Source organism: Cinclus cinclus, chromosome 10 (assembly GCF_963662255.1).
Source record: "Cinclus cinclus chromosome 10, bCinCin1.1, whole genome shotgun sequence".
Lineage (NCBI taxonomy): Eukaryota > Metazoa > Chordata > Aves > Passeriformes > Cinclidae > Cinclus > Cinclus cinclus.
This window is the reverse complement of record NC_085055.1, coordinates 1590973-1613732: the sequence shown is the minus strand read 5'-3', so window position 1 is coordinate 1613732 and position 22760 is coordinate 1590973. Positions and strand designations below refer to the sequence as shown.

General features: G+C 40.6%; 1 protein-coding gene across 1 annotated transcript in view; it reads right to left on the bottom strand.

The window, feature by feature from the left end:
• The window catches only part of RSRC1 (arginine and serine rich coiled-coil 1), a 104424-nt gene that overhangs the window by 44257 nt on the left and 37407 nt on the right, over window positions 1-22760 (bottom strand). The window contains exon 8 of the mRNA XM_062499386.1: window positions 10807-10843. Coding sequence (XP_062355370.1) covers window positions 10807-10843 — 37 coding nt within the window. The remainder of the gene's footprint in view (window positions 1-10806; window positions 10844-22760) is intronic.

The following is a 22760-nucleotide window of genomic DNA, read 5'->3' as shown; positions in this document are numbered from 1 at the left end:
ATGTGGCTCTTGGCAGGACTGGAAAACTTTTATCCCAGGATTCCAGCAGGTCAGGACGCTGCAGCATTTTGAGCTGGAATGCTGCCTTCCTGAATTTCAATCATTATGGAATTTCATGTGGAAAATGTCTGATATGTGCTAAAACTGGACAGGTTCCACTCCTCCTGCTCATCCCTGGCACTGCTGGGGGAAAATTTATCTACAGGACTTTTCTGTCTTAAAACATCTGGATAAAAACCCAACAAACTTATGGTGATGGATTTTGGGATATTTTTTTTTTTACACAAATCTTTTCTCTTAGTGTTTGATAAAGACAAGCTCACCCCTCAACATTCCCAGGAAAACCTGCTACATAAAACCGTAATTCCATGTTCAACTTGCAGAGAGGATATAAATTTTTAGTGAAAATAATCCAACTCCTAATTTAAAAACAGGTGAAAACTGGAAGTGGAAATTTCACGTTATTTCCCAGGGTTCAAATTCCTCTGGATGCAAGTGTAGATGGCAAAATCCCCATTTAAAAGCAAAACCAAAACACTACCCAGGGAGTCAGTAAATAAACTGATAATAAATAATAAAAATAATATAAAGTAAATTATTAAGTGACTCCACACCTCCTGCTTTCACTTGAGCCTCTCATCCCTTTCCTGGGAACATTTTCTCAACCTTTCCCAATACCTGATGAGCTCAAAAAAAAAAAAAAAAAAAAAAAAAAAAAAAAAAAAAAAAAAAAAAAAAAAAAAAAAAAGGCAAAAAAAAAAAAAGGAAACAAAAATTCCCCAGTTGTCTGAGGAGCTGGCTACCCAAAAATACTGGGAATAATTCCAAAGCTGGTCAGAAACCTACAGCAAATGTTTGGAATGAATTCCAGGAAAAAGAAAAGTCAGGCAAGGCTGAGAATACAAGAGGAATTCCCAAGTGGAAGTGGGAGAGAGGTTTCCCCAGGGAATTTTTTTAGCAGGGATAAATCCAGGGGTTCTGGTATCACGTGGATGGACTTCACGTGAAGGAAGGAGAATAAAAAAAGGAAAATCAATCCCATTCAGGGAGTTCCTAAGGGGTGACTTCCCAGGAGAAACAGGCACTGGCAGGAGCCTGTCCCATCACTGCTCACACACAGGGACACAGGAGGAAAAAAAAGCAGATGTTTTTCATGGAAGTGCCAGAGGTTGTGACCCAAGTCCTGTGTACGACAAGCAAATCTGGAACCAAGGCACTGAACAATAAATCCCACTTGTCCCAGGAGTCCCTGAGTGCTGCCTGCTCCTGAGAAACTGCAATGGTGTTCCAGCTGCAGTGGGGACGTGGGAATGACAAAATCCCATCCACTTACACAAAAATCCAGAATCTTGGGGTACAGGAGACCGACAGGCCTGATGTGAGAATGACACTGAATTACAACATCCCATCCCATTTACACAAAAACCCAGAATTGATCCCATTTACACAAAAACCCAGAATTGATCCCATTTACACAAAAACCCAGAATTGATCCCATTTACACAAAAATCCAGAATTGATCCCATTTACACAAAAACCCAGAATTGATCCCATTTACACAAAAATCCAGTATTTATCCCATTTACACAAAAATCCAGAATTGATCCCATTTACACAAAAATCCAGAATTGATCCCATTTACACAAAAACCCAGTATTTATCCCATTTACACAAAAATCCAGAATTGATCCCATTTACACAAAAACCCAGAATTGATCCCATTTACACAAAAATCCAGTATTGATCCCATTTACACAAAAATCCAGAATTTTGGGGTACAGGAGACCGACAGGCCTGATGTGAGAACGACACTGAATTAAAAAAAAAAACCCATCCCATTTATACAAAAATCAAGTATTTGTCATTTTTGACAGGCCTGACCAGCTGGAGTGGGAACAGCAGCTTGAAGTGGGATAAATACGGGATTTTTGTGTAAACAGGATCAATACTGGATTTTTGTATAAATGGAATGGGATGTTGCCATTGGGATAAATGCAATTCCCACTGAGAGAACTTCCCTGCCTCAATGCATTCCCAAAAAGCAACACCAATTCAGGAAAAGCCCAGTTTGGGGATTTGGGCAGCAAAAAGGAGAACTCAAGTGATGGGAAGAGCCAAGGAAGAAATCAAACAGAGGGGATACACCTAAAATTCCATCTGAATTTATTCCCTAAGACATAGGCCTGCCCTCACCTGGAATATTATCATGCCACTTCCAGCAAATCCCAACAGGAGAGAGCAACAAAGGAGCCCAAGCCCAGCCAGATTTTAAACAGAGTTTGATCAAATTCTGGAAAAGATCGTGGGACAGGTTTATCACAGGAATGCTGGATTCCTTTCCTGCCATTTACTCCTCTCTGGATGATTAAAAAAAAAATTCCCAAAGAAATTGAAAATACTTATTTGTATAAGAAGCCACTTCACAGGAGAATAAAATACTAAAATACAAATAAAACCAAAAGAGACTGAGAATTTGCAGTTGTCATCTTTTCCTTATGTAAGTCTTTGAGGGTGGCAAATTCTAGCCTGACAAAGGGATGGTTTTCACATCAAAAACATAAAAATAAAATCCCAGAGAAGAATCCCTAATCTGAATTAATAGCACAGAAATATAATAAGCACATCTGGCACCATTTGAATTAAACCCCTGCATTTTCAGACACAAATCTGTTGAAAAGATTGGACGGTAAAATTATATTTATGTCTGAGTTTTACCTCTGATACAATTAATCAACAACAACCCTCAGGAACAGGCTGTGGCAGGAGTGTCCTGACTGGATACAGATCCACCTGCTCCCCCCCCAAAAAAATCATCTTACATTTATCAAAGTGAACTGTAAGTGGAGAAAAATCAGGTAAAACATGGAATAATGGCAATTTCTGTCCATGGAATGCACAGATGCTCTTGGTATTTCCACAGAACTAAAGAATCCAGCATCAGGGATGGGCTAACTAGGAAAGGGAAATCATTAACCCAAAAAAAAATGGGCAGAAAAACTGCAATTTTCATTTATGTAAAGGCCACAGAAAATAAGAACAGTGACAGAGAGTCCAGCTTAATTAGACACCACCAGCACAGTGAAGGGAAAACCTGGCTGTGGAACGTGGCTCCTCCAGCCAGAGCAAGGAAAAAACATCTGAACCTTGAGAGAAAGGATGGAAAACTTTGCCAGAGTTCTCCTCCTCCTCCAAGATTGCCAATTTATCAAAATTGGGAAGGAGAGAGACAACAATGACAAGGCCCAATCCTTAAATCCAGAGCCCAGTGAGGAATGCAGAATTAGGCAGAACTAGAAAAATCCCAGCTCTGAACAAGTGAATGGAATATTCACATTTCCTGCTAAAACACCGAAGGATATCAAACTTCCCATCTGATGGAATTTCCACACAAATTTGGGATCAAAGGGACAACACCTTAAACTGCCCCCAAAAACCAGCAGCAGTCATGGGAGAATATAAAAACAGCAGCAGATAAATGCAGGTTCTAAAAATGAAAATTTTTATTTAACACATCATAAACTGCTTTGGAAACAGCTCCAGCCAAGGCTGGGCTGGCTGGAAAAACAGGAGCACAACCAACAGGTAACAGAGATTAATTAGCAAATCAATTTCTTTGACCTGAGCATTCCCCAAATCCTCTCCCTTCCTCTCATCCAGGACACAAACTACCACTAAAACATTTGGATTTGTTAACTTTAATTGTGGATTTTTTCATTTCACTCCACTTAACCAAGAGTCACTTCCCAGAGCAGGGCAGGCTTTATTTAATCCAGGCTCTCCAGAGAACCCTGGAACACCAGGTGGGTGGAAAAATCCCAATCTTGTTTCCACTACAACAAATCCCAAAATCTGAGGAATAAGCAACAATGATTACTGGAAGGAAGTCAAAGGCAGGGAGTGGGGAATGGCTCGGGCACACGGACGGGATTTTGGGAATTCAAAGCAGTTTTTGCAGCAAGGGCTCCTCTAAAAGGACCAGAAAACAACAATGTATTCATTTCAGTGAATATTCCTGAGAAAAAAGCAAGGAGAAAGGGAGTGGATACAGCAAAAGGGATTAAACACTCAGCAGAAAGAGGGAGGGCTGTAAATAAGATTTTTTTAAAATTAAATCGGTAAATCCAGGTCTTTTTAAAAGGAAAAGTTCCTGGAAGTGTTAAACTTTCACAGCCATAAAACTCAGTGTGGGTTCTTTACTAAGAGAGGAAATAGGGATAATATTGCACTAAAGGTTAAAAAATTACCTCCCCTCTGTTTATTTCCTTGCACCCTAGAATACCATCCCTTAGATTTACATCTGCATGGAAATACAGCCACAATCACCAAAAAATTCAACATTCTGATGAAGAGCTGAGAGAACAGAGATTTTTGCATCAACATCATCTGGTCATTATTCCATAAATTCATCTATTTCTTAACCATTAAAAATTAAAGGTAGGATGATCCCCACAGTTCACAAAAATTGTAAAATTATTAATATGTAACTCTTAAATATGTGGTTTTGGCTTTTATCACTGTTTCAAATTTCTGCTGCATTATGTTGCAACAAAGTCGTGGGAGAATATAAAAACAGCAGCAGATAAATGCAGGTTCAGAAATGAAAATCTTTAATTAACAGATCATAAAATCCTTTGGACTGGCTGGAAAAACAGGAGCACAACCAACAGGTAACAGAGATTAATTAACAAAAGGAGCAGTTAATACTTGAATTACTGCTTTATTTTTTTCCACTAAGATTAGAGTTTTACAGAAAAAGGGAATCCCATCCCCTTTGGAATCTTTGCTTTGAAATGCAGCAGTTGAAAAATAATAGAAGAAAAACAATTTGAAAATGAAAAACATTTCAAATATCACAAAGATCCAGTGGGTTCTAAATCAGCACTGTTTCAAAATCATCTGATAACCTACCCCAAATCATGCCTAATTACACAGGAATTAACCTGAACTTAATCAAGATTATACACTTTGAATAAAAGCACATTTTCTCTTTGCTCTCATCAGATTCAGCGATCAACTCACCCCCACTGCACTGTTTTTTGTTTTTTGGGCTGTCACAGATTTGCTGGTTTAACTTTGCCAAAAATGACTTGTGTTTCACTCTTTTGGCTGCTGCTTCTGACAAATAAATTCCAAATAAAACGCACAGAGCAAAACATAATTATTCTGAGGAGCACCTGCATAAAATCAGGGTGCAGAGATTTGTATTTTAGGTGAGGACCACAGATAGTTGGGCAAATTTATGCTTCATCTCAGTATTGTGCCAAGATCCCTCTTCAGTATGTGCAATAAAATACCCTCAGATCAAAGATCCCCACGCAAAATCCTCAAAAGCAGAGGAGAAAGACCCCCCCTAAAAAGATGAATTCGCTGGTGGCCTCAATAATTAGATTAAAAATCAATTACACTCCTGCCAAAGTGCGTGTTGGTTTGCTGGAGAAAACCCTCCCAGGAAATGCATTTAAACCTGGGGATGGTGAAGCAGCCACTGCCCTCCATAAAGTTCCTTTATATATTTTTCCACAATATGCACAAAACCAGAATATGAAATCAGAAACATTTTACACATTCTCATACTTCAGAGAGCACTAACAGCATTTTGCTCGTCGAAAGCACTTTATCTTCTTGTCTCTATAAGGCAGAGTTGGTGCATAATAATGTAATTTATATTGCCTAAATGTTATTTTGGGAGCATTGCATCATTTCTCAAACTTCATGACCTTTACAATTTTCTAAACTTTTATTTCCCTCATTATTCTGAACAGATTTCATTACATATTTTGAATGTAAACAACCCTGAATAATGATGGGCCCCATTACGTATGTACAGCTCTGACAATCGCGAGATGGAAACCCGGTGCATTAATTTACCTCTCACCCGCCGTAACTGCACTCCCATAAAAAGTTTTATACTCAACTCACATAAATCACAGGGAAGAAAAATGAGAAAATCTGGTGGCTAACTCATCTTCCACCATTCTGCGAAAATGAAATTCACTGAAATACCTATCAAAACTGCAATCATCAAGAGATAATGTCTTCTTAGGTCTATCTGCACTTTCCGATTTAATTTCCTCCATGCCCTTGACATCCACAGATACCATTAAGATTAAGAGCAGCGAGTAACTGAGCAGTTCTCAGATTTTGATATATGGGGCCCAGGCACTAAATGTAATATCATCATTTGAAAATTAATGCAATATTTCTTTTGTTAGTTTTTCCCGCTCGGAAAGCGGGATGAATACTCGGGGTTCTCGCCAGTAATTTCCCCATCAGAATGCCGTGCAATTATGAGGAGATGTGCACCTGGGCAGAGGTCACCCAAATTACTCCATCATTTAATGAGCACCGAGATCAAACCCCAGCACACTGTTGCTGCCGAGAGACGCCTCGCAGCCTGCTACATCAAATCTGATGGAATCATTAGAGTAATAAGCAGGAAAATCTGTTTGCAGATTAACCTCTGGTTTCATGCTGCTTTCATCTAATGGGGCGCTGTGGAAATCTTGTCAGCTTTTCATCAGCCACGATCAAATTACGGGAATTGCGAACAAACCGCCGGCGCGATTGGAAACAACACCCGCACGTGCCGGGGCTTTCGTGCAGATGCCAGGGAAAATCACACTCTTGATATTTTACAGCCTTATTTACTTCAGCTGATCACTGCTCTGATCCTCCCTGAGGAACGGGAATCGGGGATGCTCCCACCGGCCTCCCCAAATTTACGGTGGAGAACGGGAGTTCACGGGATAAACATGAGCGGGGCCACAAAAGGGGAAGCAAAATAAAGGCACAAAGGTCACGGGGATGAAAGGTAACGGGGTCCCCACCACAGCCAAGGGTGGGGGAGGCACCTCTGCATCAGAGCTAAACGAGAGTGATCAAAGTTTACTTTCTAATAAAGACCCAGAGACATTAAAGTGTTGTTTTATGTGGAGCGCCTCTGGTTTCAGAGCCTGCCGGTAATGGGAAGTGACAGGGAAAAACTCGCTTCTCTTACAAAGTTTCCACAAAATTTGTCACTGCTGGAACAACAAACTGCTGCAAGCCTTTGAATATTCAGCCATGAGAATGTTGTGCCTCTCATGGTTTGATCGTGCTGCTGTTTGATTCACATCTGCAATGAACAGCAGCAGAACCTTACAACAAACAGAAGTGGAGTGTGCACGTGAATTTAGTAATTTAATCCACGTTCAGTGCACTGAGTGCCCCACTGCTGGAGTCAGCTCCAACCAAAGTGCAGAGAATCGTGCCTTAATGCCATGGGAAAAGCCTTTCAGTAGTAGTGAGTAAAAAATCACCCCAGAATCCCCCAGTTCCAGTTTGCAGGTCATTGCCAGAAAGTTCTCTGCTTCCCTCGTTATCATCGGCTCCTTTTTGCTGCAATAATTTTAATTTCCCAATCGCCCCTCTTTATTGGGCCCCCTCCCTGAACCCCACCCTAATCCCTCCCCTCCTCCAGGTTTATAAACACCCCTGCCATGCCCTGACACCTCCTTTAATCCGTTTTGCCCTCGTGCATGGATCAAACCTCCCTGTACCATCTGTCCTGGTTCGTTCAGTACAAACTGTTCCCTTTGCTGGTTGTTATTTTCTAGTATTCAAGTTTTTTAGTTCCCCAACAATCAGGTCGGATTTTCTTTCTGCACAAAATCAACGAGTTCAGTGAAGCCGCAGACCCAACCAGCAGGGCTGGGATGGATTGGAGACTACACCCCACAATTCCTCCAGATCCACGGAGTCCCCCTGCAGGAGCAGCCTCTGTGGGCAAACAGAGCCAGATAAGATACATTTTTCCATGGATATTCAAAAGTCATTGATCTTCTGCAGCGATTACCTGATCTGAAGCTGATCCAGAGCTCCTGAAGGAGCTGGAAAGATTTCCAAGGGTCAGGCTGCTGCTGAGCAAGAGGAATGTTTGGGATGCTGACCCTGGCACAACCAAAGTTGAGCTGGGGACACTGGGGGTCCCCTCTCAGTGGGGGACACAGCCAGAGCCAGCACTGCTCCTCAAAAAGCACCTTGGTGCCTCCAGCTGGACACTCAGTGGCTCTCCAGCCTATCCAAAGGGAAATTTGGAACATCCCTGGACACAAATGTCACTTCGGCCAGAGGTGGAAAACCTCTCCACGCGCACCCTCACTCCCTTCTTCTCAGAACAGGACAACAGAGACACAATTCAAGAGACACAGAGGAGACAAGTCAAGCCTGCAGAGCATAATTGACCAGCATGGAATTTTGCCAGGACAGCAAGATAAACGTAATGACTCGTATTAAGGGTGTTAATTAATTGCTTGTGAGCACAAATAATTGGCTGCTTGGTTTACAAGGGCTCTGTCAGACGTCGCTGTCCGGTGGGCACCCGAGGACCACGGAGCTGTGACACCACAGCAAATAAATATTGGCATTTAATAAAAATAAACACCTGATCAAATATTAACACCAAAGAAAGGAGGAGGGGTCTTGGTTGGGGTTTTTTTTTTTGGTTGACCAGATCAAAGAAAGACGTGGATCTTAAATCCTATCCAGTGCCACGCCTGCCATAGCAGGGACACCTTCCATTGTCCCAGGCTGCTCCAAACTCTGTCCAGCCTGGCCTGGGACACTGCCAGGGATCCAGGGGCAGCCACAGCTGCTCTGGGAATTCCATCCCAGCCAGGAATTCCTTCCCATTATTCCATCTAAACCTAGTCCTTTCAGTCTGAAGCCATTCCCTGCGTCCTGTCAGTCCAGACTCTCGTAAATCCCAAATTGTAAAACATCCTTTTTTTTCAGCAGGTTATCAAGATAAATCAAGATAAAGACTTAAGGTGGGAAAAACCTCCTTACAAGCATTTGGAGATGCAGGAATTAAAGCAGTAGAGCTGGAATCATGTGGCTTAAATCTCTGGAGTACTATCCCTGTAATTTATTGGAGTCCAAAAGGTCCTTATGAACAAACTGTTGAGGTGTGAAACAGTTGCCAGGACAGATATTCCTACCTGTGGGTGCCTTGGGAAACAGTTTGTTTCCTTGAGCCCCCATTCCCAGGACAGATTTTCTAAGATCAAAGGGAAAAGGGAAAAAAGTCTCAGATGTGGATGTCTTTGACAGAACTTTCAGGGAAAAGTTCCCTGTCCACAGTAGGAGTGGAATGAGATCTGTAAGGTCCCTTCCTGCCCAGTTCTGGCATTCTAAATACAAAGCAGCTAACTTATTTAATGAAGAGATTATTTTATCCCAAATTATTGAGAGTTAACCCACAAAGCACTCCAGACACCATCACTTACCAGGGAATATTTCCAGTACCTTTTGCCCCAGTCCCAGACAAACGCTGAACACCACTGAGCTCTTTTCCTGCTTCCCACCTCCCCAGGCTACCCCAAGCCCACAGAGCCTTCTCCATCCCACTTTTTGTTGTTATGAATCAGCCCTGCAGCTCCTGCTGAGGCAGAAACCCCAGTTCAGAACCAGCCCCAGCCAGGGTCAATCTGTCAGGAGGGGAGCAGCTCCATAATGCACGAGACAAATCCTGGGAAGCTGCTGGATTACAACTCCCTGCCACCAGCAGGGCAACGAAACCGTCCCAGATTTACTGAAGGGATTCACCCCTCAGGTGAGACAGCCCTGGAAGCAGAATCAGGATGGATTTTCCAGCTGCTCTGATGACTCTGCTCTGTATTCCATTTGGTGATTCCCAGCATGTTTCACAGGGCACCTCTAGAAAGGGTGAGCTCCTGAGAACTGTGCCAGGAGATCCATCCCAGAAGGAGATCCATCCTTTCCAGGACCTCCATCCTTTCCAGGATCTCCATCCTTTCCTTTCCACCCCACCAGGATCTCCATCCCTTCCATCCTCACCAGGATCTCCATCCCTTCCATCCCACCAGGATCTCCAAGGAGATACTGGTGCCCAAGCTCCTCCCAGTCCTTCCCCAGTGATTCCCCAAATGGGAAGCAACAAGAGGAAAGCAATTCTGTCCAATGACACACGATGGTTTTAGCAGCTCTATGGAACACCAGGGACTACTCAGACATTCCAGGAAAAAAATCAAACCCTTCTCAGGATGCATGCACCATTAATAGTGGATATTTTAATTTAATGGGATTTAATAATCACTTTAGATCAACTATTTAATGTTCCACTGATTGCTGATACCAACATGTGAGGCTCAACCAGCTTCTGACTTGTGACAAGATTTTATTTTCCCCAGTTTTGATCAACTGATGAGTTCTTAATGCTAAGCCTGGCTTGCCATCACTTGTGGGTTAGTATGTTTACTTAAACCAGAAATATTTTGCACCTCAATTATTATTTCCTACTGCAGCCCTGAATGGAATTTAAGTCGATCCATTATTCATAAAGCAAAGACAAGAGACAACACAAAGCTGTGCACTTCTTTCAAAGCCTCCAAATGACTCAAACACCATATTTATGCATGCAATATTTGATTGTGTCCCTGGCTGTCTCTTTTTTTTTTTTTAATATATTTTTTTAATCACAGGTTTGCTGCTTTCAGATCAGGATATGCCAAAAATCCAACACCAAACAATTTTTGTTTATAATTAAGGCAATCATCAATCCAAGGATTGTAGTCCAGTTTATTTCATCTCGACATCAAAAAAAAAAGTAATTTAAAAAAATTAAAATTCCCTTGAAATGGGGAGATAAATGAAAATGTGAGTGCCTTCACATAATAACAGTAGCCCGACCCTCTGGGAAATGGTTGACTTTCTCAATTCAAGGTATTCAAAGCTCATTCAAAAGTGTTCATTTGGAATGCAGATATCAAAGATGATGCAAATGTTCAAGAGAAAATTAAAACTTACCAGATGTTCTAATCCAGCTTTGATGTTTGCAGAGTCCCTGTAAGAGAAGAACAAAAGTTCTAAATAGTTGTAAACCCTTGTCTGCAATGATTTCTGTTTAACTCTGAAATGGCAAAGCTGGGTCATTTCTCCAGTGTGTCAAATTTTCAATTTTAATACAAATATTTACCTGTAACACCTAAAAGATATTGATTATCCTAATGCTCAGTGACAGAATTAAACCCTCAGATATCACCTGCCCTGAAATTGTTACAAACCGCAGCAATGCCACAAGATGCACATTTAAAATCAACATTTTTTAATCTAATTATCCCACTATTTACACTGGAAGGAATCAGCCAGGCCAGGGCAGGGGCTGTTCATCAAATCCACATTTGGTGCCACCAATTTCAATGAAATTCTGTGCCCCTCTCCAGGCTGATGGAGAGAAGGAATTGTGATTAATTCCATGGCTCGTGGCAGCCATGCTGGAGCTTGGAATCAGATTCCTGAAAGCTGCAAAGAAATACGAGTGTACAGAGAGAAAATTGGTAGAATTTTACATAAAGGCAATGGCAAAAAAATGAACCACAGCATCTAAGTGAGAACTCTGAAAAGCAAAAATTCAGAGGGAAAATTTATCCTTAACACATCTTACTATGGAAAAAAAGAAGAAATCCAGTGGGGAAAAAAAAATTAAATTCCCCAAATTTCAAGCCATGGAACAAGGAGTTGGTTCCTGCTTCCATCAGCTCCAGGTTCTACCTCATTCCAACCATCACCTCTTGAAGGGCAGTGACCACACTGCCATGGCAACAAAGGAGAAACCAGGGAATTAGTTAACACCACAGTTAATTACTAATTACGATTACTAAAATTGCTAATTATTTATCATTTCCTAAAGCTTTACCAAAAATCTGCTACGCAGCTTTTTTTTCTATTTAAATGACATTAATGAAGTGAGAGGAAGGGAAAGCAAAAAAAAAAAAAATCCAAAACCAAAATGTACTTTTGCTGTTTAAATTTGAAAGAATTTCTTCTTCTCAGCCCTTTAGGATTTATCCCAAATCGCTGAGCCTGGAGGAGGCTCCAGGGAGAGCTCAGAGCCTCAAGGTGCTCCAGGAGAGCTGGAGAGGGACTGGGACAAGGGATGGAGGGACAGGACACAGGGAATGGAGAGAGGGCAGGGATGGATGGGATGCTGGGAATTGGGAATTCCTGGTGAGCTGGAATTTCCAGAGCAGCTGTGGGTGCCCCTGGATCCCTGGAAGTGCCCAAGGCCAGGCTGGACATTGGGGCTGGAACACCTGGGACAGTGGGAGGTGTCCCTGTGCCCATGGATGGGAATGGGATGGGTGGGATTTCATCTCCCTTCCAACCCAAAGCATTCCATGATCCCTTCTGGAGGTGCTCCCTGCTCTTGAAAGCTTGCATTGCTGTGGGAGAGGGATGCAGGAGCTCCCTGGCCCTGCCATCAATACTTGTGCACCACGGCTCAGCCTGTGCTGAAAGCAGCCTTAATTCAATTACAGGCCTCAAAACTGATAAAAAAGGTCCTGAAGTGGAAAATGTGAGGAGATTATTGGCAAATGAATAAAGATTTGTATCGAACCAACACACGGGAGTAGAGCAGGGTTTGGTGGGGCTGGTTTTTAATCATCCCCTGGCTCAAACCTTCTGGGAACAGCGAGTTTCCCTTCCCCTCCTGCAGCACATCGATTCCTGAATTAGGCTGCAATATTAAATAATTAATATACTTGCCATGATTGATGTTTTGCATTAGTTGAATATTAGGTTATCAATCAAAATCCACTTGGTTTAATGTAATAATATTGAAAAAGTGTCACAGGCTGTTCAGCCAATTTGTAGTTGAGGCAGCCCAGACAGGAATATTGGTGTAACACGAGGCCCCAACACAGGAAATGCAGTGCTGGAACATCCATAAGGAAAACATTATCAAACTAACCAGGACAAGGCTGAGCTTGTCCTAAATAAACCTTGGGGCACCTGTCACTTCCAATGAAAACCTCTTCCCAGCCCCAGGCTGCTGGGCATCAATCAGCCAGGCCATGGCAGGGTTTTATCTTTTAGTTAACCAACAGATTATATTAGAGATCTTACACAATTATATTCTGCATCCTATCCTATATTACATTATCTATACAATGCAATAAATTAGATTATGCAATTATATATTTTAAATACACACTAGAAATTGTATTATAAAATTTGTTGTATTTGTAGAATTACGTAAAATAATCACGTGTTTTAATTATGTTATTTGTATCGAATTATGCAAGTAAGACTCCCACTGATATTTCACATATTGTTTTAGGCAAAATCAGACCTATGGCCACAGCTCAGTCCCCCATGTAGCTTTGAGTGCCTGCAGAATTCTAAACCATTAACCACCAAAAATAAAAGCCAGGAGCAGCTTTATGCACATCCAACATTCCAGTGCTCACTGGATAAGATAAAATAAACCATAAAGCTGTATTAATTTGGTATCATTACCAGGTAATTATCTTTTACTCCATTTTATACCCCACAGTTCCCAGTACATTTGTTTTTCATACCATCTTCAGTGCAGCACCTTAATTTCTTTGGTTCATTAGGCAAGTTTGATTTTATTCCTGAGATTTCTTTTTCTCCATCAGAGAAGCTTTGGAATTTTTCCCCACTACAGTCAAGGATTTGCAGTAAAACACTATTTGACATGCATATATTTAAAGTCATCCATTCAACCCAGTAAATATCATATTCGGCTCATCCAAAATGAAAATGAAAAAAATCCAGCTCCATTTGAATCCTGGTCATGATGCACCTGTAGAAAGAAGCTGGGAATTCAGTTAAGGAATTGAATTCCTGCCCTTGGATCTGGAGGAGTTTTAAGGTCCCTTCCAACCCAAACCATTCTGGGATTTTCCAAGTTTTGCCAGGTTTGGGATTACTTAAATCCACAGTAACTAACTGAGGTGGTGTGACTTCCTTTGCCAGTAAATTCAATTAAAACTATTCCCTAACACTTGCTGAAATTATGATTTTGGCCTGGAACATATTTATGTTCCTAAAAACAGTCCCTGCATCAAAGTAATCATTAATCAAGGGAGCCGAAAAATGTGCACTGCCCTCAAAATATCCCATGTAGGTATTATAAAACAGCTTAAGATTTCACATAAAATGTATTTTCTAGTGAATTTATAGCAGTTCCAAGAACTGCAGAACTAATACACAGTTAATTAATAGCTAAAAATTGTCTTTGCCATAGATTTCAGGTTAAAAGCCATAGGCTGCAGGATAATCCTATGGGTTATTTATATATTTATTATTATTATTATTATTATTATATTTATAGACATTGCAGAGCAATTCAGGTCAAAGGGCCCCTGGAGGATGCAGAGTTCCTGAGAAGAGAATTAAGTTTCCATGTGATCCCAATACTTTATTTCTACCTCGGGATATCCCAAGATGAGATATTGCTGAACTTGTCATTTTTTGCTGCTCTTTCCAATCTTTCCTCCACAACAAACTCATCAGGAGGAGCAAATGGTTTGGGAATCCCACACTCTGATAGGAAAAAAATCCATTATATTTTTGTTTTAAAGAGTGCAATGTTGTTTTGTTCTTACCAAGCATCAACTTCAAATGATCTGGAGCTGATCCTGGAGTGTAAAGGTTCCAAACCTGGTGGTCTTGGATCCCTCACTCCAAGCATCCAAATAATTTATGTCAGGAAAAAAACAGAAATTTGGCCAATTACTGATAAATTTCAATGACACACTGGAATAACCTGGAACTGCCAAGGAACTCAGTGGAATATAATGCAAACCAAACTGAATTATGCTAAAACCAGGGACTTTAAATGGGACATGAGGTGAAACAATTCCCATAACATGATATCCTAGAAAGAAGGGAAATCAGTACCCAAGAGATCCCATCAAATATTCAAGAGAGGGAAATATATAATTAATTATCATATATAATTATTTTACTCTCTGGCTCAGAGTAAAATTCAAGATTTTATGTAATATCAACACAGAGAGGGAAAACCCCAAAATACAGTGTTGATAAAAGCAGTATTTTCAGACAGACCCTACAAAAATAGTGCATTTCTGTGCATGCATTTCTCAGGTAAACAAGAGATAAAACCACCCAAAACCTGCTGGTTTTGTTTCATGGACACTTCGGGCCAGGTACAGAAATCCCAGAAATATCAAGAGAAAAAATAAGAGATAAAACCACCCAAAACCTCCTGGTTTTGTTTCATGGACACTTCAGGCCAGGTACAGAAATCCCAGAAATATTAAGAGGTAAAACCACCCAAAACCTGCTGGTTTTGTTCCATGGACACTTCAGGCCAGGTACAGAATTCCCAGAAATATCAAGAGATAAAATAAGAGATAAAACCACCCAAAACCTCCTGGTTTTGTTCCATGGACACTTCAGGCCAGGTACAGAATTCCCAGAAATATCAAGAGATAAAATAAGAGATAAAACCACCCAAAACCTCCTGGTTTTGTTCCATAGACACTTCAGGCCAGGTACAGAAATCCCATAAATATTAAGAGATAAAACCACCCAAAACCTCCTGGTTTTGTTCCATGGACACTTCAGGCCAGGTACAGAAACCCCAGAAATGACCAAAGCTGATTCCTGTGTCCTGGTTGCCTTAAAGCCACTCGTCAGCTCAACGTGATCATTCCAAGGACACCAGCACGTGCAAGTCCTTGGAGTTGGGGTTTTTCCCCCTGTTTTTTGGGTGGGATTTCTCCTCCTGTTCCCTTCACAAGGAGTGAAAAACCTCGTTCCTCCCTGTTTGCATTCCCAGCAATCAAACATCAGGAATGTCACTGCCTCTGTTAACCAGCCTTCAATAAATCAGACAACTCTGGCCTGGTTTACCTTCTCTGTAATATTATTTAGTAGAGATTCAATTAAAACACATCCTGTAGGTGAAAGTGTAGGAAAACATTCCCATCATGGACATCAGTGGCAGTCGGAAGTGCTGCTAATTAAGCCTGCAAGTACAAAGCAAATCACAAAAAGCAGCACAAAACCCAGCAGTGGAAATGCCCACAAGGCTGGGCTGAATATTAAACAAAACCCAGCAAGTTGCAGTGTTTGGGAAGCACAACTATGGAGGAAAAAAAAACCAACCAAAAACTCTCTGGACTGGTAGAGAGCGTTCCAGGTTAATGAGGAACACAGAAGGAGAGCACAGCAATTATCATACCCAACACCTCCCCATGTGCAGAATACAAACAGCACTAATCACACACGTGCTGCCATCAGCAGAAAGAGCTGAAACGGGAGCTCTTCCTCTGCTCCTGCTATTGAGGAATATTCAGTGCAAGTGGTAAGTCAGGGAGGAAATTTAAATGTTCTAAGTGCTAAAACAATTTGACTACAATCAATTTTCCATTTGCTGAAAGCTTCTAAATCCCCCTCATTCACCCAATTACTACTGTACTTAACCTAATGAAATTTTATTCTGTGGGAACAATACTATTCTTAAACAAATTGTTGAAAAAAAAATATAAGATTAAAAACTTCCAGACAAAGAATAAACTCCTAGAGAAAAGATGCAAATAAAATTACTATCATAATCTTTTGTTTTTTATTTGCAAGCAGAAGAGTGAAGAGAAACAAAAGCATGGAACATAGCATCTGTCATATCAGAATATAAAAAGATGATCCTGGCACCAAATGAAAAAGCTTTAATTCATTTGCAAATCAAGCCTGCCAGTTCTATTTCGAGCTGGCGGTAACTGTCAAGAGTTAACAAGATAATCACTTTCAATCCTGCCTTCAATGGTACATTACACTGTTATTCCATTCAATAAGGCCCTTCTTTGGGGCACTGGATGAATGGTTTTCATTTCTAACTCACACAAAAAGTTGCAGGAAAAAAAAAAAGAAAAAAAATCCATGGGGCTTAAGAAAGAAATCCCTTTATGGGCATTTATCTGCCGGCACTTGCTTTTAGGCAAAATGAGATATTTGGATACATTGGTGTCCATTCACTTCCTCTATTCCTCCAGGCCTTCAGTCTGGTGATAAAAAAAAAAAAAAAATAAAATCCCACGAGGAAACCTCAAGCCTGTTTAGTTTGAGTTTGGTTTTTTTCTGACTATCTATGCTCATTAAACAAGTTTTGCAATAATCTTTGGTAAATACTTCACACCACACTGAAACGACTTCGTGTTTGAAGGGCTCCATCTTTGTTTAAATTCATTAGAAACTGCTCAAAAACTAGTAAATGCTCATGAAAACTCTACTTAGGGAAACGTTTGCCAGTTGCTCATTAAATATTCAGTAAAAATAAAGTTACCAATTAAAAGCTCTCTGCCTAGGAAACAAGTCAACCTCCAGTTTATCTGAATTAATTATTTGCAATTCTTTTTTACAACTCTGTGCCATGATTTCTTCCCTAGAGGAGAAAGAAATCTTGTAGAACTTTATTAAGTGTTTTAAACTTATTTGCTTGGCACCCCAACTTTCCACTAAGAGCTGTGAATAAAACTCTTCACGCTTTTGCTCAGTGCTCAAAATTCACATTACAAGACACAGCCTTGGTTCCATTGCACAGATCTCATTCCATTACTGCATATTCCTTTTTAAAGCTTGGGATTGATCAGCTTGGAGATTTTTTCCAACCTCAAGGATTTTACAGTGGCAATTTAAAGCTTCTATACTGACTTTAGAAACAAATTACTCTCTATTTTTTGTTTCAATTTTTCCCTTCTTTCTTTAATCCCCATAGATCTCAGTTCAGAGACCAGAGCTAAATTTATATTTAATATCTGAACTGGGCTCAGCTTACCCAACCTGTAACTAATGCAGAGCTGTACGTACTTTTAATTTACTTTATTAATCAGCAAAAATCCCTTTCCTCAGACCCAGGACCCACCTCAGCCACCACTTCTTATTCCATTTGCAGAACTCAGATTTTTTGCTTGTTTTTCACTAGAAGTCGGACAACTTCTTCCCCACACTCCTCATGCAAATGCTCCTTTCTATTCAGGTTTTATTTTTTTCTTTTTTTTTGGAAAATCTAAACACCACAAGTTATGGCTTTATTTTTGTTCTTTGCACTTCACAAGTTCTTCAAAGCTTCTAAACACAGATGTTCTTATAATTAAAAAATACTTTAACAAACCCAGACCCTAAGTGTCTCTCTCTATGAAGTACTAGGCTACTATTTTTTTGTTGCCCTACCGCCTCTCTTTCCCAAAAAGAAAGAATCTAAAATAAAAATTAATTAAAAATTCACACCATTTTGAAGGACTTTGAAAGAGCACAAGTTGTTGCACTTAGAACAGAAATTAAGAGGAAGTGGCAGATTTCAAACAGGAAGGAAGATTAAGGAAGATATGAATAAAATCCCAAAAAAAACCCAGGAGAATTTTGGGATGTGCTCCCTTCCTCTCTAGCCAGCAGCAGGATGACACCAACACTGCTGAGAAACAAACAACTGATTAAAAAATAATAATAAACAACTGATTAAAAAATAAAAATGAACCAACAACCAAGTCATTTCCACAGCTCAGGAGAAGGACCAGCAGCACCCAGCAATCTTTGGATGCAGATTTCAAGACCAAAAAGTAAAAAAAAAAAGGTTTCCAATATCCCTGAAGAGGAGGGCAGCCCTTTGGGAATCACAGGTTCAGCTGAGCCCCACAAATAGCTGAAATCTGCTGAAATTCCAGTGCTTGGGACTGCATTTGATCCAATTTTAGCACCCTGAAACCACAATTTTTTAGGCATCTCTGTAGAGGGGGATAAAAATTCAGTTGGGTTTAATCCAGACTTTGGTTTAATTCCTTTCTCTTCTTTCACCCAGGCTGGGCTGATCTCCCTGAGGAGAATATTCAGAATATTCTCAGATGGGTCAGACAAGCCCAGGTTTTCACTCCAGACAAAATAAAAACTTCCCTACTCCAGAGTAAATCCACTTGACTGAAAATATTTCATGTTCTCAACTACCTCAGGTTTTTAGGTCAGAAAAGATTTGAGATTCAAGCTTTCCTTTGCATTTCATTTTTTCTGTTTGTGGGGCTTTTTTGTGTTTTTTTTTTTTTGCTTGTTTGTTTTTTGTTTGTTTGGGTTTTTTTATTGTTGTTGTTGTTTTTTTTTTTTTGGGGGGGGTTTTTTTGTGGTTTTTTTTTTTTTCCCCTGTCGGTTGGGTTTTTTGGGTTTTTTTTTATTTTTATCTCAACTCGATGCAGCCCTAAGGAAAATCTTGGGAGTCCTCTTGGTTTCTCCAAGAGGGTCATTCCATGCAGCCCAGTCTAACTCCAGTAAGGAAGTTTTATCTTCTAACAACTTCCATGCTGGGCTGTGTTGCGAGACAAATTTATAAAATTTTAAAAGGGAGAGCTGAAGTTGTTCAAGCTTGAGGGAGAATTCCCCAAGTTCCTTGGTTACAAATGAAGAGGAAGAAATAATATTTCATCAAAATTAAATAAAACCACAAAGTGATTGCAAGTCTCAAACACATCTGACCAGACCCAAACCTAACAGTGATAAAAATACCCTGGAAGTGCTGTGAAATTAATAAAAACAAATCAAAACCAGTTAATTGGAGCTGATGAAGGAGAGCAGATGGGCAAGGATCACTGAAGGGATCCCAGAAGTTCCCACCTTGGTTCTGCCAGCCCAAAACAAAGCTGGGCACCTTTGGGCCGTGGCTCTGCCAGGGCTGCAGACACAGACACAGCTCAGAGCTTGATGTCCAACACAGCCTGCTGGGAGAACAAGGAAACATCTGCAAGCTCCCCTAAATCACAATTTGTATTTCTGGTAAAAAATCTGACAGCCTAAAAAAAACCCCAAAAAAACCAAGAAAGCTCCCTGAGCTCTTCATGCTCTTCCAGCTGTGCCAGAAGCTACTTCAGGCTTCACACTTCCAGAATTATTAAATCTAAATTTCTTACCACACCACTTTGCTCTTACTCATTCCATTCTCTTGCTTTCAGTAATTTGCTTTTACCCTTTCACTGCCATGAAAAACCAACACCATCTGTTTGCTTTGGCATTTCCCTCTGCCAGCACTTCCCAGAGAAAGTGTCCAGTGGAAAAAGAGAGAGGGAATGGAACAAACTCCCAAGGAATGTCTAGAGCAGGAATCCCAGCATGGTTTGGGTTGGAAGGGATCTCAAACCATCTCACTGCAGCTCCCCCAGCACAGACAGGCAAGGACACCTTCCCCATGCATCTCCCAAAAGAATTTTTTGTGTTTTTGGCATTTCTCCAATGGAATCAAAATAATTAAGTGCTGCACATTATTGATTTACCACCAAAATGAGGCCAGAGAAAGACAAAATTATAAGACATGTCTCGTTCTAAAGCCAAGATTTCCTTCAAAGGTTATTTTTTTAGTATAGAGTGAAGAGATTCCTGAAGTAATTGAGCACCATAAACATGGCAAGTTCCAAGGAAACTTGGATCTTAAGGAATTTAGAGGTTGATGATTAAAACCAACACTTCCTGTTGTACCTGCAAATCTTGGAGGTGAAGGGAAATATTTAAAAAAAAAAAAAAAGAAAAAAAAAAGACCAAATAAGTGGCCAGATCCTTCCAGGGCAGCAATTCCCAGAGGATTCCCAGCCCACCCAAGAGACCTGGGGATGTGGATGGTGCAGCTGACACTGTGCAGGCCCTTCTGCTGGAAAAAATCCCAGATACACCAAGAACCAGGGAAATATCCCACAGACACCCTAAGTCCCAAATGCAACCAGTAAATTGTAGCCAAATTTATGTGTCCTGTGTCCCCCACCTGCTGCTCAGGAGGGAATTCCTGGAATCACTGAGGCTGGAAAAGACCTCCAGGACCATTAAGTCCAGCCTTTGACCAAATCCCATAATTAAATTAGATTAGGAAATGTAAGATCCAATTTTTGGATCACTCCAGGGCTGGTGACTCCACCCTGTAAATGTGGTAACTGCACCACTTTAATTAGTGCCTTGTCTTCATTTTCTTCTGCCTTCACTCAGAGCCAGGATTCAAAACACCAAGGAGGTGAATTTTCTCCTGTCGGGGTTGGTTGTTTATCAAATCTTATCTAAAGAACAGAGAGTTCTGCAGCTAAAAGTGAGCAAAATGGAGCTGAACCGAGCTGGTTACGAGGTCTTTTAAAGCTAATCAGTGCAACAGAGAATTAACACCTGGATTATTTCCACTTTTGACCCAATAACCAAACTCCTGTGACCCACAGTGCAGCACTCACTGTCCAACCAAAAACCACTGCCTCAAACCATGAAGGAGACAGACAAAAGACAATACCCCAAACCCTCCATCTTGTCCCACACCTATTACTATATTCTAAAAACCCAAATTCCAAACCCTTCACCATGTAAAAGGTTTCCATTCTAACTGCACACCTGTGATTTTAACTCCATCACTCACATTTGGGATCCTTCTCCAAGGCCTCAGGTCCAAACCAGTGCTCCCCTGGGGACCAGTGTCACAAAGTTCAAAAATCCCAAATTTCTGGGATCCAACATCAACCCTGCCAGTGCTTAATCAATCCTTCAAGGAATAAATTCTGCCCCAAGTCCAGCCTGAACCTTCCTGGCTCTCACAAACCCACTGAGGTTGGAAAAGATGTCCAAAAATCTGAGTCAAGCATTCCTGAACCACTGCAGACTGCTGCTCTAAGACAAGCCCCAAGTGGTGCTGGTTCACATTTAAATGTTTATTTTTACCTCAGATTTCAGGGTGGCGACCTCAGCCAGCCCAGAGTCAGCTGAGCTCGTGTGTGAATTGAGTTTTTATCATTTCTGAAAGGAGGAGCAGCCAAAAACCCCTCTGTCAACTGGAAATTCTGCCTCTGTGATGCTCCCAGGATTAAGGATTTTCCCCTATTACACTTTTCCTATTTGTCTTATTTCCCTTCCTTTAAGAAATGCATCCAGCCTCACTGATGTCAATCAGAACAACCTGAATTTTTTGCTAACTGCTGGTGGAAGAATGTGGTAGGGAACACTGGAATACTTGTGGCTGAAAAGAATTAAGAGAAAATTAATAAATAAATAAATAAATAAATAAAATAATTCCATAATTTAGAATCAATGTGCAAAGTGAGGGACTGATCTGCACAAACAGCACCTTGATACTGTTGGAGAAAAAAAACAAAAAAAAAAAAACCTCATATATTAGCTTCAGCCCCATTTCCAGTTTGGGCTGAAAGTTGCCATTTCAATATACAAAAAATTATTGTGTCTTGCAAAGAAATGCCACAAAGGGGTGTCCCCAGCAAGTGGAACTGGAACTGTTGCAAGCAGTCAAACACATCCAGGGGTTCAGCACAAAGCTCAGGACTGAGCTTCCACACAAAGGCAGGGCTTAACTTTCTGCCCAAGCAAGATATTGCAAAGTTACATCAATATTTTTTGATGATTTTCAGGCACTTCAAACAGGTCAGGACATTCCAGCAGTATAAATAAATAATATATAGAATACATGCATTTTAAAAATCTCCTTCCTCTGGTCATCCTGGCTTCAGTCAACCAGGTCAGCATTTGGGTGAGTTTTACACCAGCACCAAAAGCAGGGAATGGAAAAAACTGCAAGAATCAAGTGAAGAAATTTAAAAATGAAGTTGAAAACTTTGTACCTATGTATAAGAAGATAAAATAATTTAGTTGTCTGTATAGGTAATTTTTTTTTCCCCAGCAGCAGAAATCCAGCACAGCCAACAGCTGGAATGAACAACGCTCAAACTGCAGGGAAAATAGTTGAAACTATTTGAAATTTTGCACTGTGAAATTTGCAATCTCTGCCTCATATCTGGAATTTAAGGTGGGCTTTTCCTAGTAAATCTGTAATGACAGAAGCTGCACAAACCAATGGGGAAAGCAGCAGTAAAATGTCCAGCTTTTGTACATACAACACAGCCCAGCACGTGGTACTTGGTGTAGTACAAAAGGGCCAAAGATAACTCTAAAAAATTAATAAATTGGTCTTTTTAAAC